The 20,025-nt window shown below is 34.8% G+C and overlaps 3 protein-coding genes and 1 pseudogene across 4 annotated transcripts; 2 read left to right on the forward strand and 2 right to left on the reverse strand.

Moving 5' to 3' along the window:
- Nucleotides 1–34: 34 nt before the first annotated feature.
- On the forward strand, nucleotides 35–3,402 carry LOC120273297 (annotated as a pseudogene).
- A 1,429-nt stretch (nucleotides 3,403–4,831) lies between these two features.
- LOC120273298 (receptor-like protein EIX1) lies at nucleotides 4,832–7,984 on the reverse strand. Its single transcript, XM_039279921.1, has one exon. The coding sequence runs from the start codon at nucleotides 7,982–7,984 to the stop codon at nucleotides 4,832–4,834; it is 3,153 nt and encodes a 1,050-aa protein (XP_039135855.1).
- A 3,804-nt stretch (nucleotides 7,985–11,788) lies between these two features.
- LOC120273042 (deaminated glutathione amidase, chloroplastic/cytosolic-like) lies at nucleotides 11,789–15,280 on the forward strand. 2 transcript variants are annotated; one of them, XM_039279678.1, is made up of 7 exons: nucleotides 11,789–11,971; nucleotides 12,105–12,242; nucleotides 13,497–13,609; nucleotides 13,764–13,820; nucleotides 14,255–14,357; nucleotides 14,896–14,972; nucleotides 15,056–15,280. In XM_039279678.1, exons 2-7 carry the CDS (start codon nucleotides 12,173–12,175, stop codon nucleotides 15,095–15,097), a joined length of 462 nt encoding a protein of 153 aa, XP_039135612.1. In that variant the 5' UTR covers nucleotides 11,789–11,971; nucleotides 12,105–12,172; the 3' UTR covers nucleotides 15,098–15,280. The 2 variants fall into 2 exon arrangements, with proteins under 2 accessions (XP_039135612.1, XP_039135613.1); XM_039279679.1 differs by lacking the exon at nucleotides 13,764–13,820.
- A 1,015-nt stretch (nucleotides 15,281–16,295) lies between these two features.
- LOC120273299 (receptor-like protein EIX2) lies at nucleotides 16,296–19,373 on the reverse strand. Its single transcript, XM_039279922.1, has 2 exons — nucleotides 17,354–19,373; nucleotides 16,296–16,795 (listed from the first exon to the last, which is right to left on the reverse strand). The coding sequence occupies exons 1-2, from the start codon at nucleotides 19,371–19,373 to the stop codon at nucleotides 16,296–16,298; spliced, it is 2,520 nt and encodes an 839-aa protein (XP_039135856.1).
- Nucleotides 19,374–20,025: the final 652 nt, after the last annotated feature.

Raw genomic sequence — 20,025 nt, forward strand, 5'->3', positions numbered from 1 at the left:
CCCCATTCATCGTTCCAGCGCCTTCAAGTGCTCCATGGCGGCAGAGCTCGATCCGTGTGGGATCTGTTCAGATGACCTCCACTAACGATATCGAAAGCCAACTTCAACACCTGCTCTCTTCTCTTTAAGGTTTTCCTCTACTTTCCATCTTCCCATCGATCCATTGCTGTTTCTCGATTCTAGTATTGTTTTAGCTTGGTTTTCGTGTTAGATTTTATTGTCTTAGGCTGTGGAATTGTGAACACTTGATTTGATTTGGTTTTCCTATTATGCAGACATATTGTTCTCTGGCAAGGTATTTGAAGTAGAAAGCCATGCTTTTTGATTCAATAACAATGCGCGTGTTGTTCGACCGTAAATTGTGAATTTTTTCACACAAAGTGATATTTTTTTTTTATATGGTACTATCTCTCGTTTGCAGATTTTGATCCCTCAACTTTTGATTGGAAAGTAATATTGGAATTCTTCTGATGGTTATGTTTAATATAATTCAGTTTTATACATGAATGTTCAGACTTTGTAAATAGTACTACATTCTAAAGCTTTTGAAATTTATTTATTTATTATTATTATTTTTTGTGTTATTAAATATCAAACAAAATTAGATTGTAGATTATGTTGAAGTTCTCGTGAACTATGATTTTGATGCTTCACAGAAGCTCTGGTTCATCTTTCTTACATGTATCCGGATATGTATATATGACAGAGAATCAAATATTTGGTTATCACTCGGAGGTTTCCAAGAGAAAGGTCCAGATTACAAACACCTTTATAATACTCATGTTTTGGTGGATGGTACCGGGAGCATCAAAAGCTCATATAGGAAGATACATTTGTAGGGCATTTAAGTCTTGACTCCTGACTCAAGCTACGCTAACTTATTTGAGGTGAATTAACTTTTATAAATGGATTTTCCTTTTTGTTTATTAAGGTTTGATGTGGATGTCCCTGAGAATATGGTTTACAAGGAGAGTAATTTTACCACATCAGGTATGGCAGCATTTCATTTGCTGTTTTTTTCTTATTATTTACAATTTCAGAGGACCATCAACTTCACTGGGTTTCTTCTAGCTCTGTTTAGGTGTTTTTTTTTTTTTTTTAAATTTTTTTATTTATAAAATGGTAGTGTATGGTTTGACATTGTTCATTTGTCAATGTATCATGGAATTGCACTTCTGGCTGATACCAATATAAAGCAGTTCTAATAAACTTTAAATTTAAATATTGTTTAAAATGGTATGTTTTACAAAAGGATCATACAGCACCCAAAGCAATTACTGTTTGTGGATGTCGTCTGTTATGGTTGAAGATGGCCTACATTTTCAGTCAATAAACTGAAATCTATAAACTTAGTCAGTTTATGGCCAATATCAGAACTTCATTTCAGATTCTTCTCTTGAAATTTCATGTTACTTTCTACCGTCTTTTCCTGCCAGACTACTTAATTCTATGCCTTATTTTCTTTGATTTATTTTATGGAATTATAAATCTATTCGTCCTGGCTGTAACCTTCATAATATTTGATTTTTCAGGTCATGATATTGTTGTAGAGGAGAGTCCTGCGGACGCTTGGGTCTTACAGTCTGTTATGATTTAAGATTTCCTGAGCTATATCAGCTGTTACGGTTTCAACATGATGCCCACGTGTATATTTTAACAGTGAACTCCCATATAGATGTCTGTTTTGATTGTGAACTCTTGTATGGATATCTGTCCATTGCTTACATTTATTTTCTTTTTGGAACTCATATTTTGTCCATGTGGTTAGTCTCTAACTTTGAGCTTTTGTAAATAAATTAAGGTTTTGTTGGTAAATGCTGCTTTTACTAGAGTGACTGGGGAGGCACATTGGGAGATTCTTCTACATGCTCGGGCAATTGAGACTCAATGCTATGTATTTTCCTTTCCTTATTTACTTCTACTTTTCATATTTCAATCAGATGTTTTGATGAGGACTTATTTGTTAGGATTTAAAAGTGGCCATTTGTAACTTTTTTTCCTGCATCTATGCTGTAGGTTGCAGCTGCTCAAGCCGGAAAGCACAATGAGAAAAGAGAAAGCTATGGTGATTCTCTAATTATTGATCCATGGGGAAGAATTATAGCTCGACTAACTGGTGAGTTTATGTATCCATTTCTTCTAGTGGTGTAGTGTGCATATGTTTTCACAATGCTGATTTAAGGATGTGGATCACAATACAATTATAAATGCATCCTGAAAGAAACTTGACAATGTTACATTCTAAGTTTGTTGCCTTGAGGACAAATTCTTATTTCTTGCTTTCCCTGGAAGATGAAAATTTAAAGTTAGACCAATCAAATTACAACATTTTTCCTTTCCTTTTGAGATAGTGGATTAGATAGTAAAGTGAGAGCTGTCCCTGAGCATTTATTCAAATGAAGGCAGGTCGCGAGCCTTCTAAATAGGGATCAATCCAAAGGCATGCACTTCACAGTATGCTGCTTTCTTTGTTGATTGAAGATTATTTTGGATGCCATTTATAATTTGTGATCAGTAACCTTTTTTTGTCTTGCATTGATTTATCATGTGCATTGTTTTTTTTTCTTGTTGTCTTTCACATTTATTGTTTCCCAAGTCTAGAACTACCAACAGCATAATTCATGTTTCTTTCACTTCTTTTGCCTTGTCAGATCGTCTTTCTACTGGAATAGCCATCGTTGATATTGATTTATCAAATATTGACTCTGTGAGGACTAGGATGCCGATTTCAGAGGTAATTCTAAATTGACATCTTCTTGAACATGTGAATGGCTTTCCATTGCCCTGATAATCAATATACTTGTTTTTTTAATAGCATCAGAAGCTAGGCACTTGGTGAAAAACTTCATGTTTGTGAAATTCCATGCAAGGGCTTGTTGATGCAGCATATAGTGATGAGATCTGTTGATGCCATTGATGTTAATTAAGTTCCTAGTAGGTGCGAGCAAGTATGTCTAGAACTATGTTGAATGCTTGAAACAAAAGAGAAAGAGATTTTATTTACGACATCAATAAAAATAATTAGATAGATACTCATAAATTCATGCGCTTGTGACTTGAGTTACAAATTAAGCTAGTGATACTCCACTAATTAGCAGTAAACTTGATCTCATCCAGACCAAACCACTCTTGCTCTTGGATAGTCACTATGTTTCCATTCTTTCTTAATACTAGTATGCCCCCCATACTGTCCAAAACTCAAACCACAAATCCTAACATCAAAACAATGGCAAGCCAAACAATTGTATCACTATTATACTCGTTTTCTTGATCATCAACTTGGCCATCTAATTTTGGTCTATTACCTGTGCAATTCTTAACTAGAGGAGTTGGGCAGACATTAAGATAGGCAGGGCAAATAGATGGATTAAATATTTTTAATATATCCATTCATTCGATTAAAATCCTAACATCTAAGTTTTTTTTTTTAAATATATTCATTTAAAAAATTTATAAAGCATTATATATATATATATATATATATATATATATATATATATATATTAATTTTACTCTTTATCTTTAATGCATTTTTACACTTTCCAATATTTTTTTAAAAAAAATGTTAAATATCTTAAAATAGGGAATAGAAGATATAATTAAAATAGAGAGAAATTAATGAAATTTTTATGGATTTTTAAATAAAGGTAATTTTAGAAAGGTGATATATTTTTTATAAATTTAAGACTTAATTACTTTTAATCGACTTTATTAGTGCGCGTAAATTTGTTGAAGCGGACATATAAATAGGATTAGTGGGAGTAACTTTTTTTTTGTTTTTTGACAAGTGGATAAGTCACAATATTTATACTATTCACCATCTATAAGGTAGGATGTAAACACCCAATCTTCCGGATGAGATTGTCGTATTTTATCATTGAGCCATATCAATATTGGCATGAGTTAAAAAAATCCTACTCAGTCAAAGTCTTCATCTAAAGTCTTGTTGCGGCAATCAACTATTTAAGGACCACGCTTATGAGAAGACTCCAAAATCAAAAAACCACATTAATAACATGACCCTAAAGTCAGTCTTCTTTGGAGCAATTAACCAATTAATAACCATGTTGATGACAAGATTGCAAAATTAAAGTCTTTGTTTCATGACAAACACGCACAAGACCCCAAATGAAGCCAATTGTGAGATGGAGCCATTGGATGTGTTACAAAAGCTTGAGAGTTAGTGAAAAGCTAAGTGTGTAGAGAACCACTGCACTTTCTCACTTTGACAGTGAAGGGGACAGATGCGGGTTTGTAATTCCACATATGTGGCATTGTAGATTGTTGTTCACTCATTATTCACTAGGATTAGGTATTATTTACTAGATCTTAGTGTGGGCTTTTTATGGGAAGAGCTATATTCTCCACAACTCTAGGGTTGCATGGTAAGGGAGATTTACTAGGATTTACCATTGTGAGGTTATGGTTTATGATATATTATGTTGGGGGCACATGGTAGGCTTTCATTACTCCATTTTTTAACTAGCCTTATATTCATTAAGCCAATTTATTGGTTTATCTTCGCACATGCATATCCTTTTGATATCTTTAAATGGAGATGCTTGTCATCTATTTGTTAAGTATGTAGCACATGAGATTCGGCATATCTAGTACTATGCATGTATAAAAGACAAAATAACAAAATTTTATGTGGAGTTATTTAAAATAAATAGAGAAACAAATTCATGCATAGTAGTTTGACTAGCGTTATATAAAGCTAGTAATACAATAATAATTTAGTAGCAAACATGGCTTTTCTTTATTATATTGATCTCACCACAACGAAAAGTCCTCTTGATCTTGGGTACAATAACTATATTTTTTACATACATCATGCATACATGCGGTCTAAAAACCTAAAATAAACATGCCTCCATTCTTTTTTGAATAGTAGTAATCCCCAAACTATCCAAAATCCAACCACAAATCCTGACATCAAACCAATGCCAAACCAAAGAGGTGGATTGTCATTATCATCATCATTTTCTTGATCATCAGCTTGGCTATTTGATGTTGGTTCATCATTTGTGCAATTCTTATCCAAAGGAGCTCCACAAAGATTGAGATTACCATCATAAATAGATGGATCATTGAAAGTGGTCAATTGACTAGTATATGGGATTTTTCCAAACAAGTTATTGTGTGATAGGTTTAGGCTTTCTAGGAAATGTAATGTAGAGAGGCTAGAAGGAATTAACCCGACGAGCTCATTTCTTGAGAGATCAAGAGATTCCAATGATTGCATTCGACCAATATTACTGGGGATCACACCTGACAAATTATTACATGATAAATCCAAATTTTGCAATCCAACTAAGTTAACAATTCCTTCAGGAATTTGGCCGGATAGATTATTTTTAGAAAGGTCTATAAATCTGATAGATGAAAGAGTGACTCCAAATTGGAGTTCTAATCCTTTTGTTGACACAGTAATTGAAATTACGAGCACTTCCCATATAGTGGAAAACTTTGCTCCACCATTCATACTAATATTTATCATGCCCGTGAAGTTGCCATACGATTGTGGTATGCCCCCTATAAATGAGTTGTGGGAAAGATCCAAGAAGTGAAGTGACGTGAGATTGAATAACAAAGGCAAATTACCTGAGAAATTATTTGCTTTCAAGGTCAGGATCATCAATGAAGTCATGGTTTCTCCCACCCAACTAGGAAAGTTGCCAGATAAATTGTTGTGGTCAAGAGCTAGAGTGGTAATGGAAGTGCAATTCTTGAGGAATGATGGAAACTCTCCTTGTAGTTGGTTGTTGCTTAAGTGCAATACTTGTAAAGATTGCGACGAACTTGTAAAGGAATATGGAATGTCACCAACCAATGAATTGTTTGCCAAGATGAGGAATTTTAAGCTTGTCAAATTGTTCCAACAATTTGGGATCGCTCCTTCCAAGTGGTTGCTGGAGAGATCTAATAACACAAGGTCCACCAAATTACAAAGAGAGTTAGGAATATTACCAGTCAAGTTGTTTGAAGATAAAGAGAAGGAATTGAGTTGAGGCCGTATTCCTCCAAAGTATGCAAGATCATGAGGAATGATTCCTGAAAGTGAGTTATTGGATAAGTCCAATGCATAGATGTTATGAGGAAAATAAGGAACAGATCCCTCAAAACGGTTGGAACGAAGGAATATTTCTGAATCGTCTTCTTCGGTTTGAAATTTCAAGCGTTGAGGCAATCTTCCACTGATCTCATTATTGCTGAGATCTAAGAAAGTCAAATTATTTGTGATGTTCCAAAACCAATCAGGCATTGAATCCTTGATTCTAGCATTAGATATGTCCAAAGAGTCAAGATTCACTTGGTTGGCGAGCCAAACTGGAAATTTTGGTCCAACGTGACAATAAGATAAGTCTATTTGGGAAGGCTGAAACCCTGGAATTGTATCTGTGCTTATATTGAGAACCAAATGATTAAGTGTTAAGAACATGAGACTGGTGAGATTTGCCAAATGAGCTTCAGTGATAATAAAGGAGTAGTTGAAGTTGTTGTCACTAAGATCCAACTCAACTAGATTCGATAGTTGAAAGAGACTCTCAGGTATAGGATCAGTTAGTGCATTGCTATAAAGAATCAAAAATGTCAAACCTGAGAGTCTTCCCAAGGATGCAGGAATGGAGCCGTTTAAATTATTGTCTGCTAGTTCCAACATTTGCAAACCTGAGAGTCTTCCCAGAGATTCAGGAATGGAGCCATTTAGTGCACTCCTATAAAGCCACAATTCTTGTAGCCGTGACAGCCTCCCAATAGATGTAGGAATGGAGCTGTAGAAGTAATTAGAGGAAAGATCAAGAATGGTGAGATTTCTGAATTCACCCAACCAATCCGTCAAAGGACCTTGCAACGAGCTAAATCCAAATGAAAGTACATTCAAATTTTGATTAATGCATCCAGAAAATGCATCTTTGAAATCATCCAAGCTCTTTCCCATAAAAGTGCCATCTAAGTAGAGTGATTGAAGATTGCAGAGGTCGCCAAATCCTCTCGGCATATCACCAGAAATTCCTCCATTGTAGGACAAGTCTAGAAATTGAAGAGAAGATGCATTTCTAACAGAGGAAGGGATCGTGCCTGTTAACCCGCATTCTTTCATGTGGAGCTCACGCAGGTTAGGTATTCTAAAGAACCATTCTGGGATATTAATGTTGTCGAACATGTTGGATCCGATATCCATGAAGGTGAGGGAGGCGAAGTTGAGATCCCTGAGAGACTCAGGGATGCTGTTCATACTGCAATTAGACAAAGAAACCAGTTTTAAATGACGAAGCTTGTTGAGTGATTGCATGACATTGTTCACACCAGAAATGTTGGCACCATCCATATACAAGTATCTCAAAGAAGATAGACCAGATAGCCACTCAGCATCATCAACCTTGTAACTAACTCCATTAGTTGCTAGGTTGAGGTAATGCAACCTAGTGAGATTACCGAGCTCATGAGGTATGACACCGGTGAAGCACGAGTAGCTGAGATCAAGATGAACAAGATTCTCAAAAGAACCCAACAACTTTGGGATGGAGAAGTTGAGGAAGCAATTGGACCCGAGATTAAGGTATGTGAGGTGCTGAAGGCTAATAAGAGATTCACTGATGTTGCCACTCAAGCCCCACTCATTGCACCCAACATCACAAGTATAATAAGGGGGTGGTGGACCATTATTGCTTTGGAGGTTGAGATGGAAGACATGGCCAGAAATGTTGTTGCAGTGCACGCCGGCCCAGTGGCAGCAGTTGTCATTTTGATCGCCCCACGATGAGATCGGATGATCCTTGTGATATGAGATTTCGGCTTTGAATGCGAGCAGGGCTTCTCGTTCTTCTTTGATGCAACCTCTCTTAGTATTACCATTGCTAGTAGCAGTAGCACTAGTGGTTAAGTGCATCATCAAAGCAAGACATAATAATAACAAGACTTGTGGTTGTGTGGAAAGAAATATGAATGGTGGTGAAGCTTTGTAACCAGCAGAAGCCATGATCTCAGATATCTTCTGCTCAACACTCCATTGTCTGTTACTCTATTTATATGCATGTAAGGGACTGATAAGTAAGGGTTAGAAAATTCAAACTTAATTTTGTTTTTGTATGGAAATAAAAAGTTTTTTTTTTTTAATATTCATCTGAATAAATTAATTATATTTGACAAAATCAAAGGTGGAGTTATAGGTGTACGTAGTCACATTTATTGTTCTTTGCATTTTCTGTGGATATAATTTGATAATTATAAAGAATCAGAAAAGAGTTAGACGTTGGTCCAACTTAAAAGAACCATAATTAAAAAAACCAACCACCAACATTGCCTTGTCAAAGTTGAGCCCAGCTGATTAAAAATGACACTGATGTTTTACCTGAAGCATAGACTAACCAATGCCAATCCAAGACTCGGTCAAGTTAGTACTCACTAAACTTTTTAACTAGCCTAATTAACTGCTTTGTGAATCTAGATTTACCTATTAGGACCAAGGAGATTTTATCTGATGATTCTAAAACAGGAAGTGTTGGTATATGAAAACAAATTGAAAATTTCATGACTAGGACCTCTCCAGATTTATCACCAAAAATAAAGTAGTAAATATAAGATCTTGGTTAAAAGCAACCAGTTAAATACTAGTAAGGCTTCACAAATTAGTTAATCATTAGATAGCCCAATTGTATGACACCAAAATATAAAAGGGAGGTTATGTGTTCAAATCCCTCCGACGGCAATACTGTTCCACATACTGTTTATACACTGTTCTTTCGGGATTCTTATATTATTTTATACTGTACATCTGGGATTCAATATTGTTAAGTACTGTTTATATTCATAAAAAAAACGTTTGTCTTCTATTATTAAAAAAATAGCTGGATTTAAAAAACAAAAAGAGAAATTGCATAGTCCACTTCATATAATAAAAAAAAAAAATTGTATAGCTAAACAAAAAATCCAAAATCCAAAATCTTATGGGGAAAAAATCTCAGAAACTAGCAAGCAATTTTCTTTATGAATAATTTGCTTTTATCACTACGGCATCATTTTCAGAGCACTTAATGCTGTCATTTTCGATTGGTCTTTATTATTAAAAAAAAAAAAATTCAAGACTATTACGACTTATGAGGTCAATTTGATAAATCATATTCATATAATAAATATTTTAATTAATTAAGTTAGTTAAGTTAAATCCTTATCCTTATCAATCATATGCATTAATATTATTATAAATTTGCATACTATTTTTTAATAATCCAATACGGAGAAATACTACTAATCAACCTTAATCTCTTTCTTATTCACCAATTTACCAATTTTTTTATTAAACTAAATTTAAGATATAAAAATTGCCGTTATCAAATACATGCAACTTTGTATACCACAAATCTATAAATTAATCTAATGTAAACTTTTCATTTTGAAAAAAATAAAAAAAAATAAAAATAAAACTAAATGCATAATAAATGATATTAACAGTCAACTTAATCTTTAGCAGTAATTTTTTTTAATTAAAATAGTTTATCCATTTTTTTAAAAAAAACTTAATCTGTAATAAGTCAACACCGCCATTGCACTGTGCCAACCAAGTCATGATGATATTAATGCTGAGAAAAACATTTAAATGTAAATTGGATTAATTATCAACTACAATCATATGAAATAACTCAGGTATTTTATTCAATAAAATGGCTAAAACATAATCACTACAATAGTAAAATATATAAGAATATGATAATTTATTACTAGATAAAAGATGGAGGCTGTAAGATGCGGTGGATAACTATCTTTTAGTATTGACATGGAATTAAATTAATTAAGTAATAACGAAGAAAAAGAAGGTTAAATCTGCCTATTTTTCTAGTAACTTTTAACTCATTCCTATACCATTCCAATATTTTTGTGAGCCTTTTGTTTTTACTGAATGAATATGAAATTACTAGAGTTTATGTGGCGGACCTAAATAATTTTATATTTATTATATTAGTTATTTTGCAATATTTTTTTTTTCAGCTTTCATTATTGGAATAATAAAAAAAATAATAATAGGCCCTAGTAGAGTCACATTAATAACTTTGAGATTTTAGTATATTAGCCTTCATTTGAATTATTATAGGCCAACTATTTAGTAATGCCATTAATATAAATCTAAAATCTAACATTCATATAAGAAATTTATCAGTCATATGAGTTATTAATCATTGGTAATAGGAACCTTGATGAATTTATGCCAAAGTCAAGCAAATTAAGAATGGCATTGACGGCGAACATAATAGGTGGACTAGTCAATACCAAATCTCCACAAGCTTTAACTCCTTAGACTTTTAACAGGTCTAATTAACTAGTTTTGCTTTATTTTGTTTATTTGTTTTTGCTTTTTTCTGATAAACAACAAATTTATTAGAGACAAAAACCATATTATATGAAACTAACCAAAAAAAAAAAAAATTGGGAGGAATAAAAAACAGAAAGAAAAAGAAAACAAGTTCAAATTAGGAGTTCACTCGGAGTGGATACAACCAACTGAAACAAAATAGGAGAGAAAAGAGGCCTCTGTGTGTAGAAAAGATCATCTTCTCCCAAGTGATAAGGACAAGCTCAAACACATTTAGCCGACCATTAGATTAAAAACTTAGTTATCAGGGTCGTACTCATCTTACGTAGAGGCATTGGAAACTAAAAACTTATCTTTATAACAACGGGAGAAGTATTCAGTTTTTTCCTTTTGATTTCAGGAGTTGCAAACTTTTAAAAAAAAGAAACAAATGACTGTTTTTTTAGAATAATTGTGGACTTTGAAAGTGTCTTAAAATTGAATAAGTGCTCTTTCTCCCCAACCAAATATGGTAGATGATAGCTCTAGAAACCATGTCCCAGGGAATTTTGCTCGTGGAGTAGAGACCCCAGAGCTAGGTTCCCCAAAAATCCTTTAGGGAAAGAGGAGATCTAAGGAACTTGATAATTAACTTCTTTTGTGAATCTATTTAGCTATTACGATGAAAATGATTTTTCTAATTTTGCTAAAACCATAAAACTAAGAGGGTGTTGGTATACCCAACAAAATAAAATAAATAAATAAAACTTAAATAAAATAATAAAACATAATTTTATAATACAATTTTTTGTAATCAAAGCATTCCATATGCTTATTATTTGGATATATGCAGCTCCTGACAGCATTACTGAGAAGTCTATTCCGACGTTCAAGAGAAGTCTCAACTTTAGCATCGTTTACCCTTGCATAGACCAGCCTCTCCCAGATCCTCTTGACGTAGCAAGTTGACTATAATTGTTTCTATTTATATTTCTGTTTTCATTCTAGTTCCTCGCCATGTTTCTTTACTTTGTCATTTTCATGTTGTTGCTTTTGTCTTTCCACTTCTTGCGGATGTTGTTGCTTGCCCATTTTGTTTTATGTTTTTTCCTCAATTTTTTTTTATTCTTTTCAATAAATTATGATTTATCCATTTTTATCAAGGAAAAAAATCCTCAACCAATATTTCCTTTTAGTGATGGACTTATGGTACATTTAGAAAAATAGAGTTGGACTGAACTAAGATGAGACCAATTTGATAAATTATATTTATATAATAAATATTTTAATAAAGTTAATCAAGGTATATTATAAGGTATATTATTATTATTTTACATCTTGTAGAAATGCGGTAAGCTGTGCTGACTTATCGAATTAGTTAACCACTATCTTCCACGCGGCGAAACTCTATTCATTTATCATGTGATCTGAGCTGCAGGAACAGGCGGCCATTATAGAGTACCTTAGGAACACCAGACCGCAACTCCCTCTCTCGCTGATGAGAGAGAGAGCTCAGCGAACTCCTTCAATGGCCTTGTCCCTTCGAGCGAAATCCCATTCATCGTTCCAGGGCCTTCAAGTGCTCAATGGCGGCAGAGCTCCATCCGTGTGGGAGCCGTTCAGATGACCTCCACCAACGATATCGAAGCCAACTTCAACACCTGCTCTCGTCTCTTCAAGGTTTTTCTCTTCTTTCCGTCTCCCCATCGATCCATCGCTGTTTCTCGATTCTAGTATCGTTCTAGCTTGGTTTTGGTGTTAGATTTCATTTTCTCAGGCTGTGGAATCGTGAACTCTTGATTTGATTTGATAGGAAGCATCAATTGCTGGTGTTAAGCTGCTTTTGCTTTCCGGAGGCCTTCTCCTTTGTGAGTTACCGAGATGGTGAGTCTCTTGAGATTGCTGAACCTATGGATGGATCTATTATGCGGAGATACTGTTCTTTGGCAAGGTATATGAAGTACAAAGCCAGGTTTTTTTTTTTAATTACATTGCGCGTGTTGTTCGATTGTAAATTGTGAATTTTTTCACACATAAAGTGATTTTTTTTTTTTTAGATTTTACTATTTCCGGTTTGCAGATTTTGATCGCTTAACTTTGATTGCTTCTGTTGGTTATGTTTGTTGTTTAATACAATCCTGTTGTATACATGGATGTTTACATTTTGTGAATAATATTACATTCTAAAGTTTTTAAGATTAGATTTTTTATATATTAAATATTTGACAAAAGTAGATTGTAGATTATGTTGAAGTTCTCCTGAATTGAACTGTGATTTTGATGCTTCACAGAAGTTCTGGATCATCTTGCTTTCATGTAACTAGATAGTGTGTATGTATGACGGAGAATCAAATATTTGGTTTTCTCTTGGAGCCTTCCAAGAGAAAGGTCCAGATGACAAACACCTTTATAATTCTCATGTTTTGGTGGATGATACTAGGAACGTCAAAAGTTTATATAGGAAGATACATCTGTAAGACATCTTAGTCTTGATTCCTGACTCAAGCTTCCCTAAAATATTTCAGGTACATTAACTTTTAGAAATGGATGTCTTTTGTTTATTAAGGTTTGATGTGCATGTCCCTGGGAATATGGTTTACAAGGAGAGTGACTTTACCACACCAGATATGTCGGCATTTCATTTGCTGGTTTTTTATTTTGTACAATTTCAGAGGACCATTAACTTCTAGCTCTGTTTAGGTGTTTTTTTTTTTAAATTTATTTATTTATAAAATGGTAGAGTTAGTTTGACATTGTTCAGTCGTCAATGTATCACGGAATTGAATCGCCCTCTTGTGGCACTTCTGGCTGATACCAATATTAAGCGGTTCTAATAAACTTTACATTTAAACCTTATTTCAAATGGTATGTTTTACAAAGGGATTGTATAGCACTGAAAGCAAATACTGTTTGTGGAAGTTGTCTGTTATGGTTGAAGATAACCTATGTTTTTAGTCAACCTACTAAAACTTGTAAGCTTAATCAGTTTATGGCCAATATCAGAACTTTGTTTTAGATTCTTCTCTTGAAATGTTGTGTTGCTTTATACTGTCTTCTCCTGCTAGACTAGTTAATTATATGCCTTACTTTCTTTGATTTATTTTATGTAATTACATATTTATTCTTCCTGCTGGCATTTGACTTATTTTATGGAATTATAAATTTATTCTTCCTGCCTGCAACTTTCATAATGTCGATTTTTCAGGTCATGATATTGTTGTGGTGGACAGTCCTGTTGGGCGCTTGGATCTTACAGTCTCTTATGATTTAAGATTTCCTGAGCTATACCAGCTGTTACGGTTTCAACAAGATGCCCAGGTGAGCGTTTTGATTGTGAACTTCTGTATAGATGTCTTTTTGATTGTGAACTCTTGTATGGATGTCTGTCTGTGCTTCACCATTTTTTTTTTCTTTGTCTTTATTTCTTCTATGTGGCCATTCTCTCACTTTGAGCTCTTGTAAATAAATTAAGGTTTTGTTGGTACCTGCTGCTTTTACCAGAGTGACTGGGGAGGCACACTTCTACGTGGTCGGGCAATTGAGACTCAGTGTTATGTTATTTCCTTTTATTATTTACGTTTACTTTTCATACTTCAATCAGATATTTTGTCCATACAAGTGGTCAACATATTAAAAAATCTTTGACAATTAAATCATTCTTTTAATTAGGGCTGTTAGGTTTTAAAGGGGTATAACACCAAGAACGATGTTGTCTTTCATTTTGGAGTCTATGCATTTTATTCATGATTCCTTCAGTCTTTGCTTTGAGAGGTTTACAGAGTCTTCACATTGATAATGAGCATAACAAAGATTTTTGTTTTGTTTTGTTTTGTTTTTTTTTGGGGGTTACTGTTGGTAACATAGAGATGTATGGCATAGTTGAATACAAAAAGAATAGAATTTTGAAACTCTGCTATAAGAGAAGTGGGCATTTGCGACTTTTTTCTTGCATCCATGTTGTAGGTAGTTGCAGCTGCTCAAGCTAGAAAGCACAATGAGAAAAGAGAAAGCTATGGTGATTCTCTAATTATTGATCCATGGAGAAGAATTACAGCTCGACTACCCGGTGGGTTTCTGTAGCTTTTTCTTCTAATGGTGCAGTGTGCATATGTTTTTACAATGCTGATTTAAGGATGCGGATCACAATACAATTATAAATGCATCCTGACAGAAACTTGACAATCTTACATGCTAAGTTTGTTGCCTTGAGGACATTCTTATTTCTTGGCTTTCCCTGGAAAATGAAACTTTAAAGTTAGACCAACTAAATCACAACATTTTTCCTTTTATATTGAGATAGTTGATTAGATAGTATAGGCTAAGTGAGAGCTGAACATGATCATTTATTCATATGGGGACAGGCCCTGAGCCTTTTTAATAGGGATCAATCCAGAAGTATGCATCACAATATGCTGCTTTCTTTGTTGATAAAAAGATTATTGTGGATACCATTTATGATTTGTGATCAGTAAACCATTTTTTATATTGGGTTGATGCATTATGAGCATTATTATTTTCTCATTTTCTTTCAAATTTATTGTTTCACATGTCTAGAACTACTAACAGCATAATTCATGTTTCTTTCACAACTTGTGCCTTGTCAGATCACCTTTCAACTGGAATAGCCATTGCTGATATTGATTTATCAAATATTGTGAGGATTAGGATGCCGATTTCAGAGGTAATTCTAAATTGACGTCTTCTTCTTGAATATGTGAATGGCTTTCTACTATCCTGATAATCAATATACTTATTTTTTAATAGCATCAGAAGCTAGGAGCTTGGCGAAAAGCTTCATGTTTGTGAAATTTCATGCAAGGGCTTGTTGATGCAGCATATAGTGATGAGATCTATTGAGGCCATTGATGTTAGTGAAGTTCCTAGTGGATGAGAGCAAGTTTGTCTAGAACTATGTTGAATGTTTGAAACAAAAGGGAAAGAGATTTTATTCACGACATCAATAAAAATAGTTGGATAGATATTCATGAATTCATGCGCTGTGACTTGAGTTACAATTTACAAATTAAGTTAGTGATACTCCATACGTTAGCAGAAAACAGGGCTTCTGTTCAACCTTGATCTCATCCAAACCAAACCTCTATTGCCCTTGGATAATCACTATGTTCCTTTTTTTTTTTTGTTTGGGGATAAACAGTAGTACACCCCTACAATATTGGCCAAGACTCAACCACAAGTCCTAACATCAAAGCAATAGCAAACCAAACAGTTGTATCACAATTATCTGAATTTTTGTGTTCGTCAACGTGGCTTTCTAATGTTAGTCTATTACTGTGCAATGCTTAGCTCTAGAGCAGTTGCACAAACATTAAGATTGCTAGGACATATAGATGGATTATCAGAAGTTGTCAATTTGCTAATGTATGGGATTTTTCCATATAAATAATTGTACGACAAATTCAACATTCCTAGAAAATGTAACATAAGGGATTTTGCCAAGGTGTTTCCTCACGAGTCCTTGATCTTGAGAGAAACCTGTTTTAAACGGTAAAGCCTGTTGAGTGATTTCATGATGTTAATCATGGCATAAAAGTTGACACCATCCATGAACAGTTGTCTCAGAGAAAATAGACTAGATAGTCAACATGAGCAACCTGCAGGGTGTGAGTTAGTTGTATCTTTGCTCCCCTACTTTGTATTATGTGTTCTATTTAATGAAGTGGTTTATCCACCACAAAAAAAAATCCTAGGAAATTGAAACTTGTGAGGGAGTTAGTGAAAAGACATGGCCTTGACAACAAAGGAAAAGATTTTTTAGCATCGAAAGCTTAGTTGATGAAAAGCTACATGTATAGCATATGAGATTAAGCATGTCTAGCGGTACACATTCTATAAAAGAAGAAAAAAAATTAACAAGATATTCTACTCATGACATCAATGAAAATAAGGAGAGAGATGCTCATAAATTCATCCACAGTAGCTTGAGTAGTATTATTAATAGCTGGTGATACAATAATAATTTAGCACTAAACAAGGTTTTTGCTGATTACTTTGATTTCTTTACAGCCAAAGCCTTCTTGATCTTGTGTATAGTAACTACTATCTTTACGTACATCATATCATACATGTGGTCTAGAAACAGGAAATAAATGTGTCTCCAGTTTTTCTTGAATAGTAGTATTCCCCACACAATCCAAAACCCAACCACAAATCCAAGCATCAAACCAGTGTAAAACCAAATAGGTAGATTGTCATTATCATCATTTTCCTGATCATGCGTATTTGATGGTGGTTCATCACTTGTGCAATTCTTATTAAGAGGAGCTCCACAAAGATTGAGATTACCAGCATAAATAGATGGATCATTTAAAGTGGTCAATTGGCTGGTATATGGGATTTTTCCAGACAAGTTATTATGTGACAGATTTAAGCTACCTAGAAAATGTAATGTGGAGAGGCTGGTAGGAATTGACCCGATTAGCTCATTTCTTGAGAGATCAAGAGATTCTAATGATTGCATTAGGCCAATATTGCTAGGGATCTCACCTGATAGATTATTACATGATAAATCAAAGTTTTGTAATCCAGCTAGGATAATTATTTCTTTTGGGATTTGACCTGATAGATTATTTGCGGAGAGGTCTATAGATTTGAGAGATGAGAGAGTGACTCCAAAATCAAGTTCTAATCCTTTTGTTGACACACTAACCTTAATTACAACCATTTGTGATGCATTAGTGTAAAAGCTTGCGCCACCATGTATACTAATATTTATCATGCCCTTGAGGTTGCCATAGGATTGTGGTATACCCCCTACAAATGAGTTGTGGGAAAGATCCAAAAAATGAAGTGATGTGAGATTGGGTAATAAAGGCAAGTTACCTGAGAAATTATTTTTTTTCAAAGTCATGATCATCAATGAAGCCATGGTTTCTCCCACCCAACTTGGAATCTCCCCTGATAAATTGTTGTGGTCAAGAGTAAGAGTGGTAATGGAAGTGCACTTCTTCAAGAAAGATGGAAACTCTCCATGTAGATCATTGTTGCTTAAGTGCAACACTTGCAAAGATTGAGAGGAATTTATGAGAGTATTTGGAATCTCACCTTCTAATGAATTATTTGCCAAGATGAGGTATTGTAGGCCTGTCAAATTGTTCCAACAATTTGGGATCACTCCTTCCAAGTGATTGTCAGAGAGTTCCAATAACACAAGATCCGCCAAATTACAAAGAGAGTTTGGAATAGTGCCAGTCAAGTTGTTTGAAGATAAAGAGAGGAAAGTAAGCTGGGGTCTTATTCCACCAAAGTTTCCAAAATCAGAAGGAATCATTCCTGAAAATGAGTTATTGGATAAGTCTAACCAATAAACATTAGGGGGAAAATAAGGAATAGATCCCTCCAAATGATTAGAACCAAAGAATAACTGCAAAGGATATTGCCCGACTTGAAATTTCAGGCGTTGAGGCAGTCTTCCGTTGATCTCGTTGTTGCTGAGATCTAAGAAAGTCAAAGTGTTTGTGATGTTCCAGAACCAATCAGGCACTGAATCCTTGATTCCAGTATAAGACATGCCCAAAATGCCAAGATTCACTTGGTTAGCAAGCCAAACTGGAAATTTTGGTCCAACACGACAAGAAGATAAGCTTATTTGCTCTGCCTGAAACCCTGGAATCCAGTCAATGCTTATATTAAAAATCAACTCACTAAGAGACAGGTACTTGAGCTTGGTGAGATTGGCCAAATGAGCTTCGGTGATAACAGAGTAGTAGTTAAAGTTGTTGGCACTAAGAGCCAAGTCAACTAGATTTGATAGCTGCCAGAGACTTTCTGGGATAGGCCCATTTAAATCATTGATGCTAAGATCCAAATATTGCAATCCTGAGAGTCTTCCTAAGGATTCAGGGATCGAACCATTTAGAGCATTGTCTCCAAGATACAAAGATTGCAATCTTGAGAGTCTTCCCAAGGATTCAGGGATTGAGCCGTGGAGGAAATTAAAAGAAAGAGAGAGATAGTTGAGATTTCTGAATTCACCCAACCAATCTGGCAAAGGGCCTTGTAATGAGCTAATTTCAAATGAAAGTACATTCAAATTTCGCCTAATACATCCAGAGAATGCATCTCTGAAATCCTCTAAGCGCTTCCCCATAAAAGTGCCATCCAAATGGATCGACTGGAGATTGCAGAGGTCGCCAAATTCTCTTGGCATATCACCGGACATTCCCCTGTTCCAAGACAAGTCCAGTAATTGAAGAGAAGTTGCATTTCTAATAGAGCAAGGGATGGTGCCTGTCAACCCATTGTCTTCCATGTAGAGATCATGCAATTTGGGCATTCTGAAGAGCCATTCTGGAATACTCATGTTGTGGAACATGTTCCATCCGATTTCCATGAAGGTGAGGGAGGTGAAGTTGAGATGTGGGAGAGATTCAGGGATGCTGTTCATACTGCATGCAAACAGAGAAGCATTTTTCAAATGACGAAGCTTGTTGAGTGATTGCATGACGTTGTTCACACCAGAAAAGTTGGTATGATCCATATACAAGTATCTTAGAGCAGATAGACCAGATAGCCACTCAGCATCATCAACCTTGAGTCTATCATTAATAGCTAGGTCGAGGTATCGCAACTTCGTGAGATTGCCGAGCTCGTGAGGTACAACACCAGTGAAGCAATTCAAGCTAAGGTCAAGGTATGTGAGGTGCTGGAGGCCAATAAGAGACTGACTGATTGTGCCACTCAAGTCCCACTCATCGCACTTTGGATTCAAAAGATAATAATCATAATATTGTCGCGGTCTCCTGCGCTGGAGGTTGAGGTGGACGACATGGCCAGAAATGTTGTCACAGCGCACACCAGCCCACTGGCAGCAGTCATCAGTTTGATCACCCCACGACGAGATAGGATGAACCTTGCTATATCTGAGTTCAGCTTTGAATGCAAGGAGTGCGTCTCGTTCCGTCTCGATGCAGCCTCTTGTAATATTACCAGCACTAGTAGGAGTAGTAGTACCAGTGATGAAGGGCATCAATAAAACAAGGAGTAATAATAATATGAACAAGACTTGCTGTTGTGTGGAATGAAATGTGAATGGTGGTGGTGAAGCTTTGTAACCAGATGCCATTGACGTCCTCGGATCTCTTCTACTAAGCATTAATTCCATTAGTTGTTCCTTGCTCAATATGTGCATATACAAGAGACTGTTATGTAACGCCTAGAAAATTCAACTTTTACGATTTAATTTCTGTATTAATATAAGAGCTTGTTTTTTAAGACAATGTTGACAAATTGTATTCATTCAAATAAATTAGTTATCTAATAAAATAAAAAAAACTGAGTTGCAGGTAAAGACCAATGTATTTTTCTTTGCATTTGCGGAGGATGTAATTTAATAATGTTTTCACATTTCACATTTTCATTTTCATGATGGTTAAGAAAAACTAAAAGACTTCCAGGTTAATTATTGTATAAACAACCACCTTAAGAATAATTTTCTCCTATCATTTTCAAAGGCTCATTGTCATTAATGATATAAGAAATTTTTTTATTTTGCATAATTTTTTTTTTTTAATGAAGTAGATAAACCACGAATTTATTGAAAGAGAATACATGTACAACAAACTAACATACGAGCAAATAACAAAGGAATAAGTCAAACAAGTTTAAGGATCTCTCACTAGAAGTGAAGCACATCCAAAACCTAACAACAGGAAATAAAGATACAAAGCATGCAACAAAAGAAAAAAAGGCACAACTGAGGCAACGAAGTCCACCTG

This window comes from Dioscorea cayenensis, chromosome 12 (genome assembly GCF_009730915.1).
Source record: "Dioscorea cayenensis subsp. rotundata cultivar TDr96_F1 chromosome 12, TDr96_F1_v2_PseudoChromosome.rev07_lg8_w22 25.fasta, whole genome shotgun sequence".
NCBI classification, from domain to species: domain Eukaryota; kingdom Viridiplantae; phylum Streptophyta; class Magnoliopsida; order Dioscoreales; family Dioscoreaceae; genus Dioscorea; species Dioscorea cayenensis.